The sequence below is a fragment of the Anolis carolinensis genome, chromosome 6, assembly GCF_035594765.1.
Source record: "Anolis carolinensis isolate JA03-04 chromosome 6, rAnoCar3.1.pri, whole genome shotgun sequence".
In the NCBI taxonomy this organism is placed as follows: domain Eukaryota; kingdom Metazoa; phylum Chordata; class Lepidosauria; order Squamata; family Dactyloidae; genus Anolis; species Anolis carolinensis.
Window position 1 is genome coordinate 119166340 of NC_085846.1, and position 20423 is coordinate 119186762.

Genomic DNA, 20423 nt, shown 5'->3' on the forward strand with positions numbered 1-20423 from the left:
TTCTTCTTCTACTCCTTCTGCTTCTTTTTCTGCTCCTTCTTCCCCTCCTTCTGCTTCTCCTTATTCTTCTCCTACTCCTTCTGCTTCTTCTTTTGTTTCTTCTGCTGCTGCTGTTCCAGCTCCTCTTCCTCTCTTTTTCGGTTTCTTCTCTTTCTCCTTCTCCTGAACCTTCTTCTTCTCCTGACTCATCTCATTCTTTCCCCCCTGTTTTGTTCCTCCTGCTGCTTCTTCTTCTGCTCCTTCTCCCCCCTCGTTCTTCCTCTCCTGCTTCTCCTCCTTTCACTTCTCCTCCTTGTTCTTCTTCTACTCCTTCTCTTCTCCTTGGTCTTCTTCTACTCTTTCTGCTTCTTCTTCTGCTCCTTCTTCCCCTCTCCTTGTTCTTTCTCTCCTGCTTCTTCTCCCCTCGCTGCTCCTTGTTCTTCTCCTACTCCTTCTGCTTCTTCTTTTGTTTCTTCTGCTGCTGCTGTTCCAGCTCCTCTTCCTCTCTTTTTCTGTTTCTTCTCTTTCTCCTTCTCCTGAACCTTCTTCTTCTCCTGACTCATCTCATTCTTTCCCCCCTGTTTTGTTCCTCCTACTGCTGCTTCTTCTGCTCCTTCTTCCTCTTCCTTGTTCTTCCTCTCCTTCTGCTTCTCCTTCTTTCACTTCTCCTTGTTCTTCTTCTACTCCTTCTTCCCTTCTCCTTGTTCTTCCTCTCCTTCTGCTTCTTCCTTCGCTGCTCCTTGTTCTTCTCCTCGTTGTTCTTCTCCTACTACTTCTGCTTCTTTTTCTGCTCCTTCTTCCCCTCTCCTTTTTCTTCTTCTCCTTCCTTCACTGCTCCTCCTCCTCCTTGTTCTTCTTCTTCTTTTGTTTCTTCTTCTCCTGCTATTCCAGCCCCTTCTCCTCCTTTTCCTCTCTTTTTCTGTTTCTTCTCTTTCTCCTTCTCCTGAACCTTCTTCTCCTGATTCATCTCATTCTTCCCCGTTTTATTCCTCCTGCTTCTTCTTTTTCTGCTCTTTCTTCCTCTCCTGCTTCTCCTTCTTTCACGTCTCCTCCTTGTTCTTCTTCTACTCCTTCTACTTCTTCTTCTGCTCCTTCTTCCCCTCTCCTTGTTCTTCCTCTCCTTCTGCTTCTCCTTCTTTCACTTCTCCTCCTTGTTCTTCTTCTACTCCTTCTGCTTCTTCTTTTGTTTCTTCTTCTGCTGCTGTTCCAGCTCCTCTTCCTCTCTTTTTCAGTTTCTTCTCCTTCTCCTGAACCTTCTTCATCTCCCGATTCATCTCATTCTTTCCCCGTTTTGTTCCGCCTACTGCTTCTTCTGCGCCTTCTTCCCCCTCCTTGTTCTTCCTCTCATTCTTCTCCTTTCTCTTCTCCTCCTTGTTCTTCCTCTCCTTCTGCTTCTCCTCCTTTCGCTTCTCCTCCTTATTCTTCTCCTACTCCTTCTGCTTCTTCTTTTATTTCTTCTTCTGCTAGTCCAGCTCCTCTTCCTCTCTTTCTCGGTTTCTTCTCTTCCTCCTTCTCCTCCACTTCCTTCCTTCTTTCCTTTTCTTTTCCACCCCATCCTACCCCTAATATTATCTCAGGAAACCATGGATCCCCCACCAGGCCTTGTTATTATGCCCTTCACTCTGACCCCCTTTACTCTCCTTGACCTTTGGTGGTTGAAGCTGACATTGTTTTAAAACTTTTTTATCTTGTTTTATGGATTTGTTAAAATTGTGCCTGAATTCATTTCTGTTTTATATTGCTTGTTACTTGTTTTTTACTGTTTTGTTTTATATTCTTATTTGTTTACAGTATGTCTTTTGGGTTTGGCCCCGTGTTACCACCCCGAGTCCCTTTGGGGAGATGGTGGCAGGATACAAAAATAAAGTATTAGTGTTATTATTATTCCCACCCCAACTTTGGAACGGCCTCCCCAGAGAGATCAGGAAAGCCCTGCACCAGATACAGGGCCCTTCGCCCTGCAGGACCCCAATAATAATAATAATGATGATGATGATGATGATGTGATGGGCACATTGCCGTGCCAAAAGATCTCAGCCGGCATTTGGAAACTGTTATGGTTGAGCCTTCGGGCTCCGGTAATAGAAGAAGGGGTCGTAAGACTCCTCGAGAGTCAGACTCCTTCGAGGAGCGTGAAAGAAAGCGGCTCCGGGATCTGTTTGCAGAACCGACAGATGAGGACTCATTTGAGGGTTTTTCTGAGGGTTTGGAGGAAGAGATGGCCAGCTCGGAGGAGGATGACATGGAATGGACTCGTGTGAGGGAGGATTTGGGTGTTGGGGAAACAGGCAATGAAAGCATGGGAGGTGATTGGCGGGTTGCAGGATCAGACCCATGGACTGGCTGGAGGGATGGAGCGGGATCCACAGCTGGGGATGCTGTGGGGCGTAGTCAAAGGTGCTTAAGCTCTGATGAGGATGATGATGTTGGGGCACCTGGAATTGGGATGGCAGCTGACAGCAATGATGAGCTTGAACTGGGATAAAATGGGGTTTGGGACCAATGTCTAATTGCGTTGGGCAAGGTAATCTGGACGGACGCTTGGGCTTTTGTTGGGGAACTTCCTGAAGACGGGTGTGCTTCGTTACTAGATACGTAAGTTTACCAAGGACACTGGGCATCGACGGCGGGAGGAACTGTGCGGGGTTTTTCTCTGTGCAACTTGTGTTTAATCTCAATAGCTTGGACCTCCGTCGTCTTTTTGACGGGCAATACCTACTCACACTGGATTGACGCTGGATTGACTGACTTCGATTCCGGATTATCCCTTCTGCTGGCTATCGGTGAGACCTTTGGATTCCTTGACGACTACGCTTGGCTAAAGACCTCTGGACCGGATTGGGACCCTGCTGACTGCCGTTACCCTGACTACGACCACGCTTTTCATTCGCTGCAGGAAGGAATAAACAAGCCTGGTTTATCCCCCTGCTGTTTCTGAATAGCAGAGAGGAATCTGCCACCAGTCTGTTGTTTACATTCTCACTCCTGCTGATTCTCTTTTGTTTGCATTGTTTGCCAGGCTGAAGTAAGCACTTTTGATTTAATCCGGATTATACTTCTGTTTAACCCGGTTTATCCATTTGAACTATTTAAGCTCAAACTGAGCTGTTTTTGTTACTTATCACACTGAAGTCAAGTGTTTGCCCTGTTCTTTGTTTCCTATGGGCATTTTTTAGTTCTGTAACCTCAATAAACTGAGTTTTGTTTTACTTGCTGGCGTTTTGTCTCTGACAGAAACAATAGACATTGACAAAATCACGATCTGCCAACTGCAAAAGGCCACCCTACTGAGATCTGCATGCATCATCCGAAAATACATCACATAGTCCTAGACACTTGGGGAGTGTTCGACTTGGGATTTTGTGATACGAAATCCAGCATATCTATCTTGTTTGCTGTGTCATAAAATAAAATAATAATAGTAATATATTCCAGGAAGGGAATAAGGGCCTCATTGAAAGAGAAACCAAGATAGGGCTCACCAAATGGTGGTTCACTTAAGTACTGTCTCTACATCAGTCATGGGCAAACTTTGTCTCTCCCTCCAGGTGTTTTGGACTTCAACTCCCACAATCCCTAACAGTGTCATAACCCTCCCTCAGTCTGTGAGGAATTGTGGGAGTTGAAGTCCAAAACACCTGGAATTGCAAAGTTTGCCCTTGCCTGATCCACACTATCCTTATATCCCAGATTATTTCTGTAGCACAGCAGATGAAACCACCGGCTGCAATAAATCCTGTCTGTTGAGAGATTGATGGCTTGAAGTCCGGGTCAGGGTGAGCTCCTGACCTTTAGCTCAGCTTCCGTCTACCTAGTAGTTCGAAAGCAAAATGTGAGTAATAGGGACTGCTTATAAGCGGGGAGGTATTAAGGCAACCATAAGGAAACACTGGTGATTCGATCAAAATGAGGAAGTTACAAAAAATCTCTTCGGCAGGGAGATGGGGGCTGGGCTGTAGCGCAGGCTGGAGAGCAGCCTGCTGCAATAAATCACTCTGACCATGAGGTCATGAGTTCGAGGCCAGCCCGTGGTGGGGTGAGCACCTGTCAATTAAATAATAATAATAATAATAATAATAATAATAATAATAATAATAGCCCCTGCTCGTTGCTGACCTAGCAACCCGAAAGATAGTTGCATCTATCAAGTAGGAAATAAGGTACCACTTATAAAAGTGGGGAGGCAAGTTTAACTAACTTACGGCTTGGAATGAGGAAGTGCCATCAGAGTGGATGATGAAGTAGCTGCTCCCCTGTGGCCAGAATCGAACATCCCCTCAGGAGAAGGTTAAATTGCCTCTGCGTCTGTCTGTCTCTGTTTGACGTGTTTATGGGCATTTAATGTTTGCCCTATGTGTGTATAATGTGATCCGCCCTGAGTCCCCTTTGGGGTGAGAAAGAAGGGCGGAATATAAATACAGTAGTCTCACTTATCCAACGTTCTGGATTATCCAACGCATTTTTGTAGTCAATGTTTTCAATACTTCGTGATATTTTGGTGCTAAATTCATAAATACAGTAATTACTACATAGCATTAATGTGTAATGAACTACTTTTTCTGTCAAATTTGTTCTATAACATGATGTTTTGGTGCTTAATTTGTAAAATCATAACCTGTTTTGATGTTTAATAGGCTTTTTCTTAATCTCTCCTTATTATCCAACATATTCACTTATCCAACATTCTGCCGGCCCGTTTATGTTGGATAAGTGAGACTCTACTGTACTGTAAATAAATAAATAAGATGGAGTGACAACACAATCCCCCGCCCCGGGCCAGAACTGAGCACAAGCTTCCAAGAAGCCGAAGATGGGAAAAGCTTATATAGCTCTATGTTTAATTGTCTGTGTTGTCTGTGTATAAAAACAACATTGAATGTTTGCTGCATATGTACGTTCTATGATCCTGCCTGAGTCTCCTTCGGAGTGAGAAGGGCGGAATATACATACTGTAAACAAATAGATATAATCCAGTTCAAAGCAGACAGTCTGGGCTCAGATCCTGGGACAGAGCCACGCTTCAACAAAAACCAGACAGTGACACACAACCACACTGCAAAGACTTGGCTTCGGTGCTCGTTTTTGTTTCAAAATTAACATCTACGGCTTTATTTCTTGAAAAGAGTATACAGTTAGGAAACTGACCTAAGTGGAAACGTGAAGGCGTTAGTGTCCAGAAGCTGGAGAGTGCGTTTCAGTGTGGAACCTCTTCATCTTCGGGAACCACGGAAGCGGCCTCCTTTTCCCTAAATCAATCCCAGATCTGCATCCGTGTCACCAAACCCTTGGAGTGCACCAAACCGTTTGCCCCGTTTGCATGCAGTGCTGCGCCCGAAGTCGGAAAGTGGAGGGAGAGGTAGGAGAGTCGGACTGGAGGCCGGAGCGGACGGACTCGAGACCTGCGACCGCTTCCTCCGAAACACCATCCGAAGGTGCTGCGAACGTGCCTCCCATCACAGGGAGTGTGCATTTTAAAAGTTAAAGCTGCAATTCCATTTTAAAATCACGTCCATGTGGGATTCGTCCACAAGTAACAAAGTCTATGGCAAATAAACCTTCCCTGGTGCATCGTGCAGGACGTCTGAGAGTACGTCTACACTGTCGAATTAATGCAGTTTGGCGCCACTTGAGCTGCTATGGCTCAATGCTATGGAATCATAGATGAGGTGCAGAAAAGGAACCAAATGATTATTATTCGTAACACCTGTCTTAGGTACCCGGTGTTGCCCAGGTGGACATTTTCTTATGTATTGCTAACTATGGCTATTTCTAATAAATAGGATTAGAAAATGCACAGCCGGGAAACACTGGATACGAAAGATCATAGAATCATAGAGTTGGAAGAGACCCCATGGGCCATCTAGTCCAACCCCCTGCCATGCAGGAAAAGCACAATCAAAGCCTTCCTGACAGATGGCCATCCAGCCTCTGTTTAAAGGCTAGTTATTACGAAATTGTCCTGAATGAGTCGCTGTTGCAGCCTGGCAAGCATCGGATGCGCTTTCTGAGTGTTCAGAGGATGAGGAAGGGGCTGATGGGTTGCAACCTGCAATTTCCAAGGTGTCTGTGGAAGAGAACCGGGACCCGGGAGGGAGATGTTTTGGAATCTCCAGGCAACGGGAGAATGTGGTATAAGTTCCCATGAGAATCGGCCAGAGTGGCCTTTGGAGGAGAATGGGGGAGACAAAGGTTTTTCCAGATCCAGTGGCCTTGAGATTAGGAGGCAGAATGTAAAACAGAGACAAACTCGTTTTTCTCAGAGGCTTAGAGATAAGGAGAGAAAACGCAGGTGTGTGTGAAGTGATGTTATGGGAGGGAGTGAGGCCTTTTAGGTGGTTTCTGGATTCTTAGGCTTTTAGTGGGAACGACGTTGTATAACAGAGAAACAGTTATAGTTTAGTCTAGTCCTTGATTAAGTTTCTGGTTCACATATTTGAAGATTCTTGGTTTAATTCCTGTTTCATGTTTTTGAGGTTTTGCCTTTCTTGAGTTCCTGTTTACATGTCTATGGATATAACCTTTGGACAATACCATTTAAGTTTTGTTTTTGTTTTTTTGCTTGGTGCCAACTCAAGTCTCTGTGGATTGCTTTTTGGTGCTTTTGGTTCAAAAGCTATTGAACTCTTGAACTCGTTGGGAATTACTTTTTGTACTTTCGATGCTTCTTTTTTGACCTGCCTTTTTCTTTTCATAATGATTCATTAATAAACCTTTATTTACTGAATTATCTGGACGTGGTGTGGTGTTGGGTGGAAAGGTGTACCAGGGCTACAATGCAACAGTCACTTGAGATAAAAGTGCGGACACTCTCCTTATAAACACGTTCTTAAATGGTTGCCTCCAGCAAGTCACACTCTCTCAGCCTCAGTGGAAGTTTCATCATCTCCCCTTTTAAAATACATTTTAATGTATTTATATTGATATGTTTTAACTAAGGCTTTTAATATTTGCATGAAATGTTTACTTGAGTGTGTTTTATTGATTTGTTATTGTTTACCTTGCTTATTTGTGTTATATTATTTGGTTTATTTATTTTGTACTTTTGGCATCGAAAGGCTGCCATTTTTGTTGTGAACAGTCCCGAGTCTCCAGAAGGGAGATGAGACGGGATACAAATACAGTAGAGTCTCACTTATCCAAGCCTCGCTTATCCAAGTTTCTAGATTATCCAAGCCATTTTGTAGTCAATGTTTTCAATACATCATGATATTTTGGTGCTAAATTCGTAAATACAGTAATTACAACATAACATTATTGCTTATTGATCTGCTTTTTCTGTCAAATTTGTCGTATAACATGATGTTTTGGTGCTTAATTTGTAAAATCATAACCTAATTTGATGTTTAATAGGCTTTTCCTTAATCCCTCCTTATTATCCAAGATATTCGCTTATCCAAGCTTCTGCTGGCCCGTTTAGCTTGGATAAGTGAGACTCTACTGTAGTTATTTTAAAAAGTTATTATTACCTGCCTTGAGCCATTAGGAGAAGACGGTAACAAATAGAATTATTATTATTTTATTATGACACAGCAAACAGGATAGATATGCTGGATTTCGTATCACAAAATCACAAGTCGAACACTTCCCAAGTGTTCGACTTGTGCAAAACTTCAAAAACAAGAAGTCATAAACAGGAATTAAACCAAGAATCTTCAAATACGTGAACCAGGAACTTACCGTAGGACTAGAATTATTATTATTATTATTTTATTATGACACAGCAAACAAAATAGATATGCTGGATTTCATATCACAAAATCACAAGTCGAACACTTCCCAAGTGTCTAGGACTGTGTGATTATTTATTTATTATTATTATTATGGGCTGTGGTTTTTTGGCTTCACATGGCGCCTGTTCATAGGGCCAGGCTTAGGACAGCAGGCTAAACCATTGTGCTGCAGAAAATCCTGCCAACCAAAAGGTCGGCAGATTGAGCCCAGGTCGGGGTTAGCACCCATTGTCAACCCCAGCTCCCAGCCCACCTAGCAGGTTGAAAGCAGAAATGTGAGTAGATAAATACATACCACTTTTAGCGGGGAGGTAATAAAAGCACCCGTAAGGACACTGATTGAGAGGAAAGCTCCCCGGCATGGAAGATGGAGCGACAGCTGAGCCTCCAAGATGCCGGTAATAAGATAGGGGAAAAATTGCCTTTACCTCTGTTTGTATTGTCTGTCCTTGTTAATTGTGTAACTGGCACTGAATGTTTGCCCTAGTTGTGTGTTCTATAAGTCGCTCTAAGTCCCCTTCAGAGTGAGAAGGGTGGGGTATAAATACTGTAAATAATAATAAATAACCACCGAAATGGCACCAGATCTGGCCTTTTCTTGGAAGCCAGGATTTGAGCATTGCATACATGCATTCCTATAGGCCTGGAGCTAATCCTATTGATCTCTAGATTGCCCTCTTGTGGTTGCTTCTAAGTGCTGCATACCTTCTTTTTCTTTTTGGGACCCTCTCCCCAAAATGAAAGTGGGCTTTTTAGTTGAAACCCTGCCATTATTTTAAGGCGGGTAATAAAGGATAGGTGTGCCATGTTTGGTCTAGATCCATCGCACCATGTCAACGCCTTTTGAGGTACAAACAAATGTATGTACCTACCTATTTTGATATATAAAAGTAAGTATTAGTAGTAGTAGTAGTTTCATTTAGGCAAAATTGAAACATATTGTGTCTCTCTGCATTGGGTCTCAATCCAGAGAGAAAAGAGAGGCATAAATAAATACATGTTACAACAATAACATGATGCAATGTAGGTCAGAACCCAATGACTGCAATGTCTGTAATGTTAAAAGTAATGGATAAGTGGTGCCAAACTGCATTAATTCTAGAGTGTAGATCAGGCATGGGCCAACTTGGTCTCTCCAGGTGTTTTGGACTCCAACTCCCACCATTCCTCACAGCCTCAGGCCCTTTCCTTTTCCCCCTCGGCCGCTTAAGCGGCCGAGGGGGAAAAGGAAGGGGCCTGAGGCTGTGAGGAATGATGGGAGTTGGAGTCCAAAACACCTGAAGGGACCAAGTTGGCCCAAACCTGGTGTAGATACACTTGGTGTAGATGCACCTTCTTGTGCTCTTCTGACCACAAGTCATTGAAGGAACAATGCATGCTGGGTCCCTCTGGCCATATCCCGAGTCTGGTGAGAAAACTGGAAATGCCAGGCTGTGCCTCCAAAGCATTCGTCCCATAAAGCAAGTGGAGGAAAAGCTTTCACCCTCTTCTAATGACGTGTTTCTGTTCACATGGAGACTCCAGCCAAGCCTCAGGACCCATCGTAATGTCCGGTGTCTCGAATCCTTTCAAACACGTCCCGAGTGAGCTTCTTTCGCTTGCGGTACAAGCCACAGCCTCTCCAGTAAAGCACAAGTTCGGGTCTTGCTTCATTTGTTTTGAACCCCGGACCGGCTGGGGAGTCCTTCCAAGCTCCCTGCCCCACTGCTAAATCCACCGAAGCAAGATTCCAGAGATGCTGCGGAATTAATACGGAGAGAGTGTGAGAGAGAGCGTTTGTGTCCCCTGCAAGATTTGCGGAAAGGTCCAGGGGCACCGAAGGCCATTTTGAGAGGATTTTGGGGTCTTGCGGAAGGACGGAAGGGACAAAGGCCACGGGTGCTGTGCATAAGCACCGCCCAGAGCTAAATGGCAATTGTGGTATGTGGGAAATAGCCAGCGGTGTAGAGAGGAAGGCGAGTGGGCGGATGGACGGCCGGACGGTGGAGCCAACCGAATCCCTAATTGGGCTGGGCCTGGATCTGCCTCACAATTATTTCTCCCGCTGCCGGCGCATAGCCCTGCCGCAGGGGTCCCTCCGCCACCTCGGCCGGCACAATGTTGCGGTGGCTGCGCTGGTGGGCGCGCATGTTGGAGCCCTGGCTGAAGACGCGGGGGCAGAGCGGGCAGGCGTAGGGTTTCTCGCCGGTGTGGAGCCGCTCGTGCGAGACCAGGTTGGACTTCTGGGAGAAGCGCTTGGGGCAGCGGCTGCAGGCGTAGGGCTTCTCCCCCGTGTGGATGCGGATGTGGGCCACCAGGTAGGGCTTGCAGCGGAACGGCTTGGCGCAGACCGGGCAGATGAAGGGGCGGTCCACGGCCGGCGGAGGGGGCAGCAGCGGAGTGGGCAGGAGGGTCGGCGGCAGCGGGAGGACCGGTGGCAGCAGCGGGGAGTCCCCCTGAGCACAGGACCGGTGGGCGGCCAGGACCCGCTGCTGCTGGGCCTGGAAGGCTTCGGCCCCGAGGGGGTCTGGCACAGGACGGACTCCGGGGAAGGCAGCCTCCCCATTGAAGGCGTCTGGCGGGTGTTGCTGGGGGACCGAGAGGGGCTCGCGGCTGTGGATCTTCTGGTGGGAGATGAGATTGGGTTTGTGGCGGAAGCTCTTGCCGCACTGGCCGCAGACGTAGGGCTTCTCCCCGGTGTGGATGTGTTGGTGGGAGGCCAGGTAAGCCTTGCTGCCGAAGGACTTCCCGCACTCCTGGCACTGGTACCGCCGCTCTCCCGTGTGCACCTGCCGGTGGGCCAGCAAGTTGGGCTTGTGCCGGAAGCTCTTTCCGCACAGGTTGCAGGAGTAGGGCCGGTCGGTGGCCAGTTGGGCCAGCGCCCCCGCCTTGGGCACGGACCCCGCGATGCCCTCGGCCGCCATGTGGGCCATCTGGTGCGTGACCAGCTCCTCCCAGCCGTGGAAGCTCCAGCCGCACTGGTCGCAGATGAACTCCCCATTGCTGTGGAGCCCTGGGGCCTGGTGGCCGGGCAAAGGCTGGGGCCCGTAGCCCAGGGCCCAGGGGTTGAAGCCGTGGCCGGCCGGGCCCTGCTGGTGCAAGGACATCTCGGGCCAGAAGGGGAGCGGGCCCCCCTCACCCGGAGAGCGGGGGAAGGGGCTGGTGGGGCCGGACCCCGAGTGGCCCTCCTGCGGCACTGCCGGATCGGGTGGTGACCGCGGGGAAGAGGAGGGGGAGGAGGGGGACCGCCCCGGGCCCGGGGGCCCAATCCGGGGCCACTTCCGCGCGTGGAGGCGCCGGTGGGCGATCAGGGCCACTCGGTACAGGAAGCTGCGCTGGCACTTGGGGCACTTGTAGGGCTTCTCCCTCTTCTGGGCCGGCAGCCTCAGGGGTGGGCTCTTCTCTGGGCCCTTCTCTGCTGTTCGGGGACGGCGAAGGCGGGCCCTCTTCAAGGCCTTGGGTTCGGGTGACTTTGGAGAGTCTGGCTGCCCATTTTCATCCGGCTGCTCGCTCAGCGTTACAATAGTGGCTGTGAAAAGATGGGAGGACATTATGACCCCTTTCAATGCAAAGACCACCTCCTCAGCCTGAAGGCCCGCAAGCCAGGATGCCTGGACTCCCTTTAACTAGCTTGGGGAAAGTTTCTTTTGGGGGACCAATTATTTTTGAAAATTTTAGGTTGCAATTTCTGGAATCCTCAGAGCCCCGACAGCTGAAGCATTCTAGAAATTGCAATCCACAACGATGGCTTTTTCAATCCTTGGCACTAGCCCTTCCATTCTTTCTCTTCTCTGCACTGCCCTCCTTTTCTGCCCTTGCTGTTCAAAGTGGGCATCGGCCACAGCCCTTTGCAAGATGTCAGCATAGGACTCCTATTAAACAGTTATGGCTTCCCTCCCGCTATGCTAGAAAATTGGGAGATATAGTCTACTACCCCACCCTCCACCTTGCCAAAAGGCCCGTCTGCCCCAGTTTCACTGGAGGCCCTTATCAGAAATATTAAAAATTAACTAGGTATTTTTAATTACAAAAATGTGAGTCAAGCACTGAAAGGGTTAAATGGATGCAATGACTCAGCAAAGCTGTAGTTCAATATAAGCAGGTGTGCCTGCAGCGTAGTAGGCCTCAGTGTGAGAAGGCCTCAGTGTGAGTGAGGCCTCAGCATGAAAAGGCCTCCGCGTGAGAGGCCTCAGCGTGAGCGAGGCCTCAGTGTGAGTGAGGCCTCAGCATGAAAAGGCCTCCGCGTGAGAGAGGCCTCAGCATGAGAAGGCCTCAGAGTGAGAGAAGTCTCAGCCTAAGAAGGCCTCAGCGTGAGCGAGGCCTCAGTGTGAGAAGGCCTGGTATCAGCTTTGGTGAGAGAAGCCCCAGGTTGAAGATCTCATGTGTGAAGCTCCAGTGTGAAGGCTGCTGTGTGTAAAGTTCCTGTGTGAAGCTCCTGTGTAAGTTCGTTATTAGAGAAGGCTCTGTGAGAGTGAAGCTGTTTATCTGCATGAGAAAGAAGCCCAGCATGGAAGCAAAGAAGGAAGTATATGGAAACCTTGTTTTTGTAAATAGTGCAGCCATATTTTGCTACCAAGAAAAGCCTCAAAAGGAAGAGATAATGTGTGTTTTTGTTCTTTTTCTCACTTTTGGCTATTGGTGCTGAGTCACTCTGCTGCTAATCAGTTACCCTGCTATAAGTTTATGGGGAGGGTCATTTGTTAATAAGCCCACTTGCCCGGCAGTCCCAGCATCCTTACCTGGGGGCTCCTCCTCCTCCTCCTCCTCCTTTGGGGAGTCACTTATTCTTCTGGGTTGAGGGGTCTCTGGGGCAGACGGGGTCTCCCACCGCAGCAGCCGTGAAAGGAGCTCCGGGATGGAGAGCAGGCACTCTGCAAGGGAAGAAGGGACACAGATGTAGCAGCAAATGACAGCCGTGCAGAGGAGGCAGAGGAGGAAGGAGCAAAGGGTGCTGTTCCTCCAGGTGCAAAAAGCAATATCCCACTATGATACCCTGCAGATGGTTATGGGCCTTCATCACATAATTCAGGGAGGTGTCATTTGAATGTACCTGGATTCTGGTATTTGTACTTTTCAAAGGGATTTATGTGGAATTCTTGGCCAGGGAGAATGGAGGACACCGGCTGCATCTTGGATTACTCGGCCTCTGATTTCAGCCAATTAACTGTTGATTAATATGCATTGACTTGGGGAAAGAGAAAGGACCCCTCCCTCCCTCCCCTATATATTGCTTGGAGCAGGGCAATAAATTATATTATGGCCCTTTTACCCCACACAATAGTAGTGCTATGATTCCACTTCAGCTGTCATGTTTGTAGTTTAGAGGGGTGTTCCAAATTCTCAGCCAGAGAATTCTAGTAGCTGCAGCATTCCATCGGATGCAGCCATGGCAGTGAAAGCTACACGGAATCAGCTACAGGAACTGCGTAGCTTGTAATCACTGCTTTTTAGATGATGGGCTTTTTGGACTGCAACCCCCATAATGGGCCGGGCTTTAGCACAGCTAGCTAATCACCAGCAGTAATAGATCTCTATTGACTGAATAGTTGGCAGTTTGAAGCCTGGGTCGGGGTGAGCACTCGATCTTCAGCCCAGCTCACTGTCAACCTAAGCAATTCAAAAACAGCTGTGAGCTGTGAGTAGAGAAATTAGGCACCGCTTAAGTGGGGAGGTATTTTGCGGCACCATAAAAGAAAATAACAGAAATACCAGAAATGCTGGCGATCAAAGAACAGGAGGAAAATTTGTGTTCAAGGGCTCGTCATCATAGCAGTTGGAGCGACAGCACCTCCCAGTGGCCAGAATCGAGCCCAACCTCCAGGACGCCGAAGTTGGAGAAATGCCGGCATAATACCTCTATCTGTGGTCTGTCCTGTATGTCTAGCAGCATTGAATGTTTGCCATGTATATATTCTGTGATCCACCCTGAGTCCCCTTTGGGGTGAGAAGGGCAGAATATAAATGCTGTAAATACATTAATAATGCCTTGCTGTTAATTCTCCTGTTCAAGGCAGATGGGAATTGTAGGCAAATAAAATCTGGAGGGGTGTAAGTTGCCTGCTGCAGATTCCAAGGGTCTTTGACTGCATCTGCACTGCAGAACTAATGCAGTTTGACACCACGTGGACAGCCATGGTTCCATGCTATGGAACCATGGCAATCCAGTTTCACAAGCCTTGTTTCCCCTTCTCTGCCTAAAAGTGCTGGGGCTTTACCAAACCATCTCTGCTTGAATTCCATAGCAGTGGAGGTGGTTTCAACCCTGCATTGATTCTACAGTGCAGATGCAGCCTCTGGACATCCTCTGGGCTCAGGGTGGGTCTCCACCAACTACAAAGGGTGTGAAGGGATGATGACAGGAGGGGGTCTCGGCATCAGAGGGGGAACCCGAAGCCGTTGTTACCCAGAGAGCAGACCAGCTCAAAGTTCTCGGCCATTACGTCCTGGTAAAGCTCCTTCTGCCATTCCGCGAGCTCCGCCCACTCCGCGGGAGAGAAGTAGACCGCCACGTCCGCAAAGGCCACCGGAACCTGCAACGAGGAGCAGCCCCTCAGCACCAACCAAGCGCCCCACAGAGATAGGGGATGGATTGCAAGAGGACAGGACATGGATCCTGAACTGCAAGGTGGGCCGAAATCACAGAGGAGCCAATAAACTGGGCCCAAGGAGAGAGTGGGCCAAGAATGGTGAAGTAGGCTGCAAACTGCTTATGATTATAAGATGTGTCACAAACTGCAATTTGGGGCTGAAAATACGGAATGAGCTAATCAGTGTCAAGTGGGCCATGAATTGCAAGGTGGGCCAAAATCATCATATGGACTCATAACACTTTGTAACAAAATTTGGGAAAAAATAATTCTGTTCCTGGTTTGAAAGTGTTATTTCCTGTTTAAATGTGTGGCATTTGCTTTGAAAGTAGTTGTTCGGCTCCAGAAACCTTGTTTTTGTGCCACAAACTAGGTTGAATTGGATAAGACTCTAGGCTAGTGGGTCCCAACCTGTTGTCTGTGGACCACCAGTGGTCTTCAAGAACTAAAATATGGTCTGCAGCCTCACCGTTACTACACCGTTGCAACAAAAGCAATTGAGAGGGTCTCGTGAAACCTTCTTGTAGTACCATGGCAATGGGGATGTTGGGAGGGAGAGGCTGACTCCCCACAAAAGGTGCAACAAAAGGCCTCCTGACTGCTGCTTCTCCTCCTCCTCCCTCTCCCTGAGTGGAGGAGCCCTTCCATATGGTGCCTGGAAGTACGGGTGCCTTAGTGTTTTTGTTTTTAGGCTTGTTCCTGGGGATATTTGGGGTGCTAATTTAGTAAATTGCATTGGATAGACCACATCTGCTCTAGATGATTAAATATGGCTTTCTGTGGGTGAGTAGATGGCAATGTTCTGTATCGGAAACTAGAGCTGATGTGGTCTATCCAATGAAATTTTCTGAATCAGCACCCCAAATAATCTCATCTAAATCTAAGGTTGACCAAAAAATGACTCATAACCTTTTTGGTACTAAGGTTGGAGAGTGGTCCCTGGTCAAAGTGGTCCCTGGTCAAAAAAAGGTTGGGAACCACTGCTTTAGTGGGAGATATTCATTGGAAAACTAGAGCAAAATGTGCCGCTGCAGGATGTCCCATAAAAATAAAATTTTTGCACATTAATAAACTTTTCCCATGTTTTTATGATAGAACCTATTAGGATATGACATTTTATCCTAACCCAGGAACAAAAATCGTATTACGCAGTATTATGAAATGTGCCACGAATTGCAAGGCAAGTGAAATCATTAAAGACGACGACTACTATTAAGTATATGGAAAATACAGAATGATCAAGTGGGTCCTGAATTGCAAGGTGGGCCAAAATCATTACATGGACCCACAATTGTGAAACAGGCTACAAAATACAGAATGGGCCGATAATTGTGAAACGGACCACGAATTACAAGGTAGGCCAAAAAAATAGCAAGCGATGATATTCATCAGGCATGGGCCAACTTGGGCCCTCCGGGTGTTTTGGACTTCAACTCCCACAATTCCTAACCGCCTACCGGCGGTTAGGAATTGTGGGAGTTGAAGTCCAAAACACCCGGAGGGCCCAAGTTGGCCCATGCCTGATATATATAGTGATCCGTATCCTTAAATCATAAAAGCGGAGCACAAATCACCAACGGGTCCCTATTATTCCCCTATGATTATGGCAAGACGTGGTTGCATCTCCACTGTAGAACGAATGCAGCTAGACCTCTCTTTGACTCAATGCTATGGAAGCCCAGGAGTTTTAGTTTCGACTGCCAAAGAGAGCTGATGACTCAGCAAACTACAGCCCCCAGGATCCCATAGCACGGAGGCATGTCTAATGAAGGAGTCAAACTGCATTAATTTGCACAAGGCTTTGGGTGTGGCGAAAGGTACGAAACCGACTCCTCCCTTGGCAGTTTGGGCATCTCAGGCCTGGCTTCCTATTAGGATTGGGACCAACTTGGGCCCTCCCTCCAGGTGTTTTGGACTCCAACTTCCGCCATTCCTAGCAACCGATGATAACAACAACAACGACAATAATCCCAGACACTTGGGATCCAGTACAACAGCCAGCAGAGTGTCTGCTGTGGACTCCTCTTGTTGTGTTTCAAATCTATATATATAAAAGAGTGATGGCATCACGGCAGCGGACAAAACAACAAAAGTAAACACCCCACAACCTCGAAAATTGACATCACAACCCCTCATCCATGCCTCTAGGTTGATACAACAAAAAGAAAAGAAAAATAAATTCCTAATTAGAGGGAGAGGAATAATAGTTTTTATCCAATTGCTGCCAGTTACAAGGCTAAGCTCCACCCACTTGGTCTCCTAGCAACCCAGTCAGCCCAGTGTTAATAAAATAATGATAAAAAAATAAATACAAATAATACAATAAAAAATTATAAAAAACACTAAAATAATTAATACAATAAAATACTATAACAAAATGACTAAAAATAATACAACAAAATAATAAAATATAATAAATAAAAAAGGTAAGTGACAATAAAATTAATTTAAAAAAATACAAATAACGTCAAATAAAAATTCCACAACAAGTTTTAACCGATACCACCACCACTTTGCCACAGCAACGCGTGGCCGGGCACAGCTAGTAATAATAATAATCATCATCATCATCTTTACAGTGCTGCATCTGAACCACAATACACAGTATACAAAAACACAAATACAGTAGAGTCTCGCTTATCCAACATTCGCTTATCCAACGTTCTGGATTATCCAACGCATTTTTGTAGTCAATGTTTTCAATACATCGTGACATTTTGGTGCTAAACTTGTAAATACAGTAATTACTGCGTAGCATTACTGCGTATAGAACTACTTTTTCTATCAAATTTGTTGTATAACATGATGTTTTGGTGCTTAATTTGTAAAATCATAACCTAATTTGATGTTTAATAGGCTTCTCCTTAATCTCTCCTTGTTATCCAACATATTCGCTTATCCAACGTAAATGGGCCGGCAGAACATTCTGCCGGCCCATTTACGTTGGATAAGTGAGACTCTACTATATAAAATATATAACATAGGTATAAAAACATCAATGTACGTATAACCCCACTAAAAATATAAGAACTATAAAATTGATAAAATGTAATAAAACCTGCAAATAGGTTAACTATCAGCGATAAAGTGCAGAGTGAGTGGCACAATCGGGTCATCGGGCCGGCCAGAATTACACAGGCTCCTAGGCCTGTCGGAAGATCGATGTTTTCAAGCTCATCCAAAAGGTTCGAAGGTTGGGGGCAAGTCTAATTTCTTAAGATAGGGAATTCCAGAGCTGGGGAGCCACCACCGAGAAGGTCCTCTTCTCTCGTTCCCACCAACTGTATTTGAGATGGTGATGGGACTGAGAGAAGGGCCTTCCCTGCAGATCTCAATGCTCTCGCCGGTTCATAGAAGGAGATGCAGTCTCGGAGACAGGTTGCTATAGGAATGGTGGGAGTTTCTAATTTTTTAATTAATTTATTTATTTATTTTAAAATTTGGAGGGTGGTAGGTGGGGGAAATTTTGGCTATTGTACTCTACTGTCTTTTTCTTCACTTTCCTTTAAAAATTTGTTCTCACTCTTTCGCTATAAAGTCTTGAAAATCGTAATAAAAATTAATTTTTTAAAAAAAAGGAATGGTGGGAGTTGATGTCCAAAACACCTGGAGGGAGGGTCCAAGTTGGCCCATGCCTGCACTATACAATAAAATAATAATAATAATAATAATAATAATAATAATAATAATAAAAACAACAACTTATTAACTTACAACAACTTATTAACCCTACTGGGATCTGAGAGTATTATCCGAAAATACATCACACAGTCCTAGACACTTGGGAAGTGTTCGACTTGTGATTTTGTGAAACGAAATCCAGCATATCTATCTTGTTTGCTGTGTCAGACTATGTCGTTGTGTCAATAATAACAACTTTATACAGTAGAGTCTCACTAATCCAAGCTAAATGGGCCGGCAGAAGCTTGGATAAGCGAATAACTTGGATAATAAGGAGGGATTAAGGAAAAGCCTATTAAACATCAAATTAGGTGATGATTTCACAAATTAAGCTCCAAAACATCATATTATACAACAGATTTGACAGAAAAAGTAGTTCAATACGCAGTAATGTTATGTTGTATTTACTGTATTTACGAATTTAGCACCAAAATATCACGATATATTGAAAACATTGACTACAAAAATGGCTTGGATTATCCAGAGGCTTGGATTAGTGAGACTCTACTGTATTTGTATTCCACCTCCATCTCCCTGAAGGGACTTGGGGCGGCTAACATGGGGACAAGCCCAACAACAACATGAGTCAAAAACACAGATCCATATATCACATAATAGAGCAAATATCACAATTTGAGGATTGCAGCAAGAATTTCAATCCGGCGGAGTTGTTGCAAAGGGAACCAATGCACAGCACAGACCTGTCTGCCCCTTCTTATTCTTCTTCTTGTCGGATTCAAGGAGACCCAGGTATCTCTCTCTTTAACCCCACATCCCCATCCCAGGCCCCACTTTGTCCTGGGAGTCTTTTGGGGTGGATGGGGTCTTTGGAGGGGGCTGAAGTGGGGCAGGAGGGGCTGCTGGTGCCTTTCCCAAGAGGAAGACGGAGAGCATTGTCTGGCGGTGGATCCCTGGGATCTAAAGGGATCTTGCCTTCTTTCCTATCTGAGCAAGGCTGAAGCGGCCTGTCAGTCCTCCTGCCCTTTGGAGGGGGGGGGGGTCTTTTGCAAGGCACCCCTTCCTTGCTTTTGCAAGACGATCACCAGCAGACCTGATGGGATCCCGAGGAAGATGGGAGCAAATTGGCTGGCGATGGATCCCTGGGCCTTCAAGGGATCCTGCCTTCCTACATGTGCAAGGCTGAAGAGGCCTGCCAGACATCCTGCCCCCCTTTTTTTGGGGGGGGGGGTGTCTTGCAAGGCTTTTGCAAAGTCACCAGCGGACCTGACGGGATCCCCTGCTTGCTTGTTGCTTTGCTTGACCCACCCTGAGCCCCTGGAAGGGCAAGCCATACATACAATACTAATACTACTACTACTACTACTAATAATAATAATAATAATCAAGACCCCAGTCTGCTTCTTTTGAGCCCCCAGATCATGATGATAATGAGGATGATATTCCTCTTTTAGAGGCTCCTTACCTGGGCCAGGCCTTCTCCTCTTCCTCCTCCTCCTCCGTACTAATAATACTAATAATCAAAACCCCACTCTGCCTCTTTTGAGCCCCCAGATCATGATGATAATGAGGATGATATTCCTCTTTTAGAGGCTCCTTACCTGGGCCAGGCCTTCTCTTCCTAATAGTAATAATACTAATACTAATAATCAAGACCCCACTCTGCTTCTTTTGAGCCCCCAGATCATGATGATAATAATGATGAGGATGATATTCCTCTTTTAGAGGCTCCTTACCTGGGCCAGGCCTTCTCCTCCTCTTCCTCCTCCTCCTCCGTACTAATAATACTAATAATCAAGACCCCACTCTGCCTCTTTTGAGCCCCCCAGATCATGATGATGATCATGATGAGGATGATATTCCTCTTTTGGAGGCTCCTTACCTGGGCCAGGCATTCTCTTCCTAATAGTAATAATACTAATACTAATAATCAAAACCCCACTCTGCCTCTTTTGAGCCCCCAGATCATGATGATGATCATGATGAGGATGATATTCCTCTTTTAGAGGCTCCTTACCTGGGCCAGGCCTTCTCCTCTTCCTAATAGTAATAATACTAATACTAATAATCAAGACCCCAGTCTGCTTCTTTTGAGCCCCCAGATCATGATGATAATGAGGATGATATTCCTTTTTTAGAGGCTCCTTACCTGCGCCAGGCCTTCTCCTCCTCCGGCCATCATCCTCGCTGCAGCTGGAAAGAAGATGGAGAGCAAAGGGGAGGCTCTTGGGGTGCAAGATTTCGGGGTGTCCCCTTTCAGAGACCCCTCTTTGCTCCCCTCCTCCCCTCCCTTCGAGACCCCCCCCCCTTCTTCTTCTTCTTCTTCTCCTTCTTCTTCCTCCTTCCCTTCTTCTTCTTTCTCCTCCTCCTCCTCCTCCTCCTGTCAGGTCAGCCGGCTGCTCTTTTGTTAGCCTTTGAAGATTTACGCTCCGCCGGGGCCTCCCCCTCCCTCCCCGCCCCGGTGCATCATGGGAAGTGTAGTTCACTGGGGAAGAAAGCGACAGGCAAG

General features: G+C 46.5%; 1 protein-coding gene across 2 annotated transcripts; it reads right to left on the minus strand.

Annotated features, from left to right (window-relative positions):
- Positions 1 to 5039: 5039 nt before the first annotated feature.
- Positions 5040 to 20423, minus strand: LOC103282670 (replication initiator 1). Of its 2 annotated transcripts, none has more exons than XM_062983702.1 (4): positions 20064 to 20423; positions 14092 to 14218; positions 12428 to 12559; positions 5040 to 11217 (listed from the first exon to the last, which is right to left on the minus strand). In XM_062983702.1, the coding sequence occupies exons 1-4, from the start codon at positions 20094 to 20096 to the stop codon at positions 9710 to 9712; spliced, it is 1800 nt and encodes a 599-aa protein (XP_062839772.1). In that variant the 5' UTR covers positions 20097 to 20423; the 3' UTR covers positions 5040 to 9709. The 2 variants fall into 2 exon arrangements, with proteins under 2 accessions (XP_062839772.1, XP_062839773.1); XM_062983703.1 differs by having other exon boundaries at positions 19380 to 20422.

Bases quoted from the DNA above. Each gene is read 5' to 3' on its own strand.
- LOC103282670 (XM_062983702.1), bottom strand. From the start codon at position 20,096: ATGATGGCCGGAGGAGGAGAAGGCCTGGCGCAG. The intron at 14,219-20,063 runs GTAAGGAGCCTC...TCCTCGTTGCAG, and splicing joins GAGGAGAAGGCCTGGCGCAG to GTTCCGGTGGCCTTTGCGGA. The intron at 12,560-14,091 runs GTAACAACGGCT...CTTCCCTTGCAG, and splicing joins TGAGCTGGTCTGCTCTCTGG to AGTGCCTGCTCTCCATCCCG.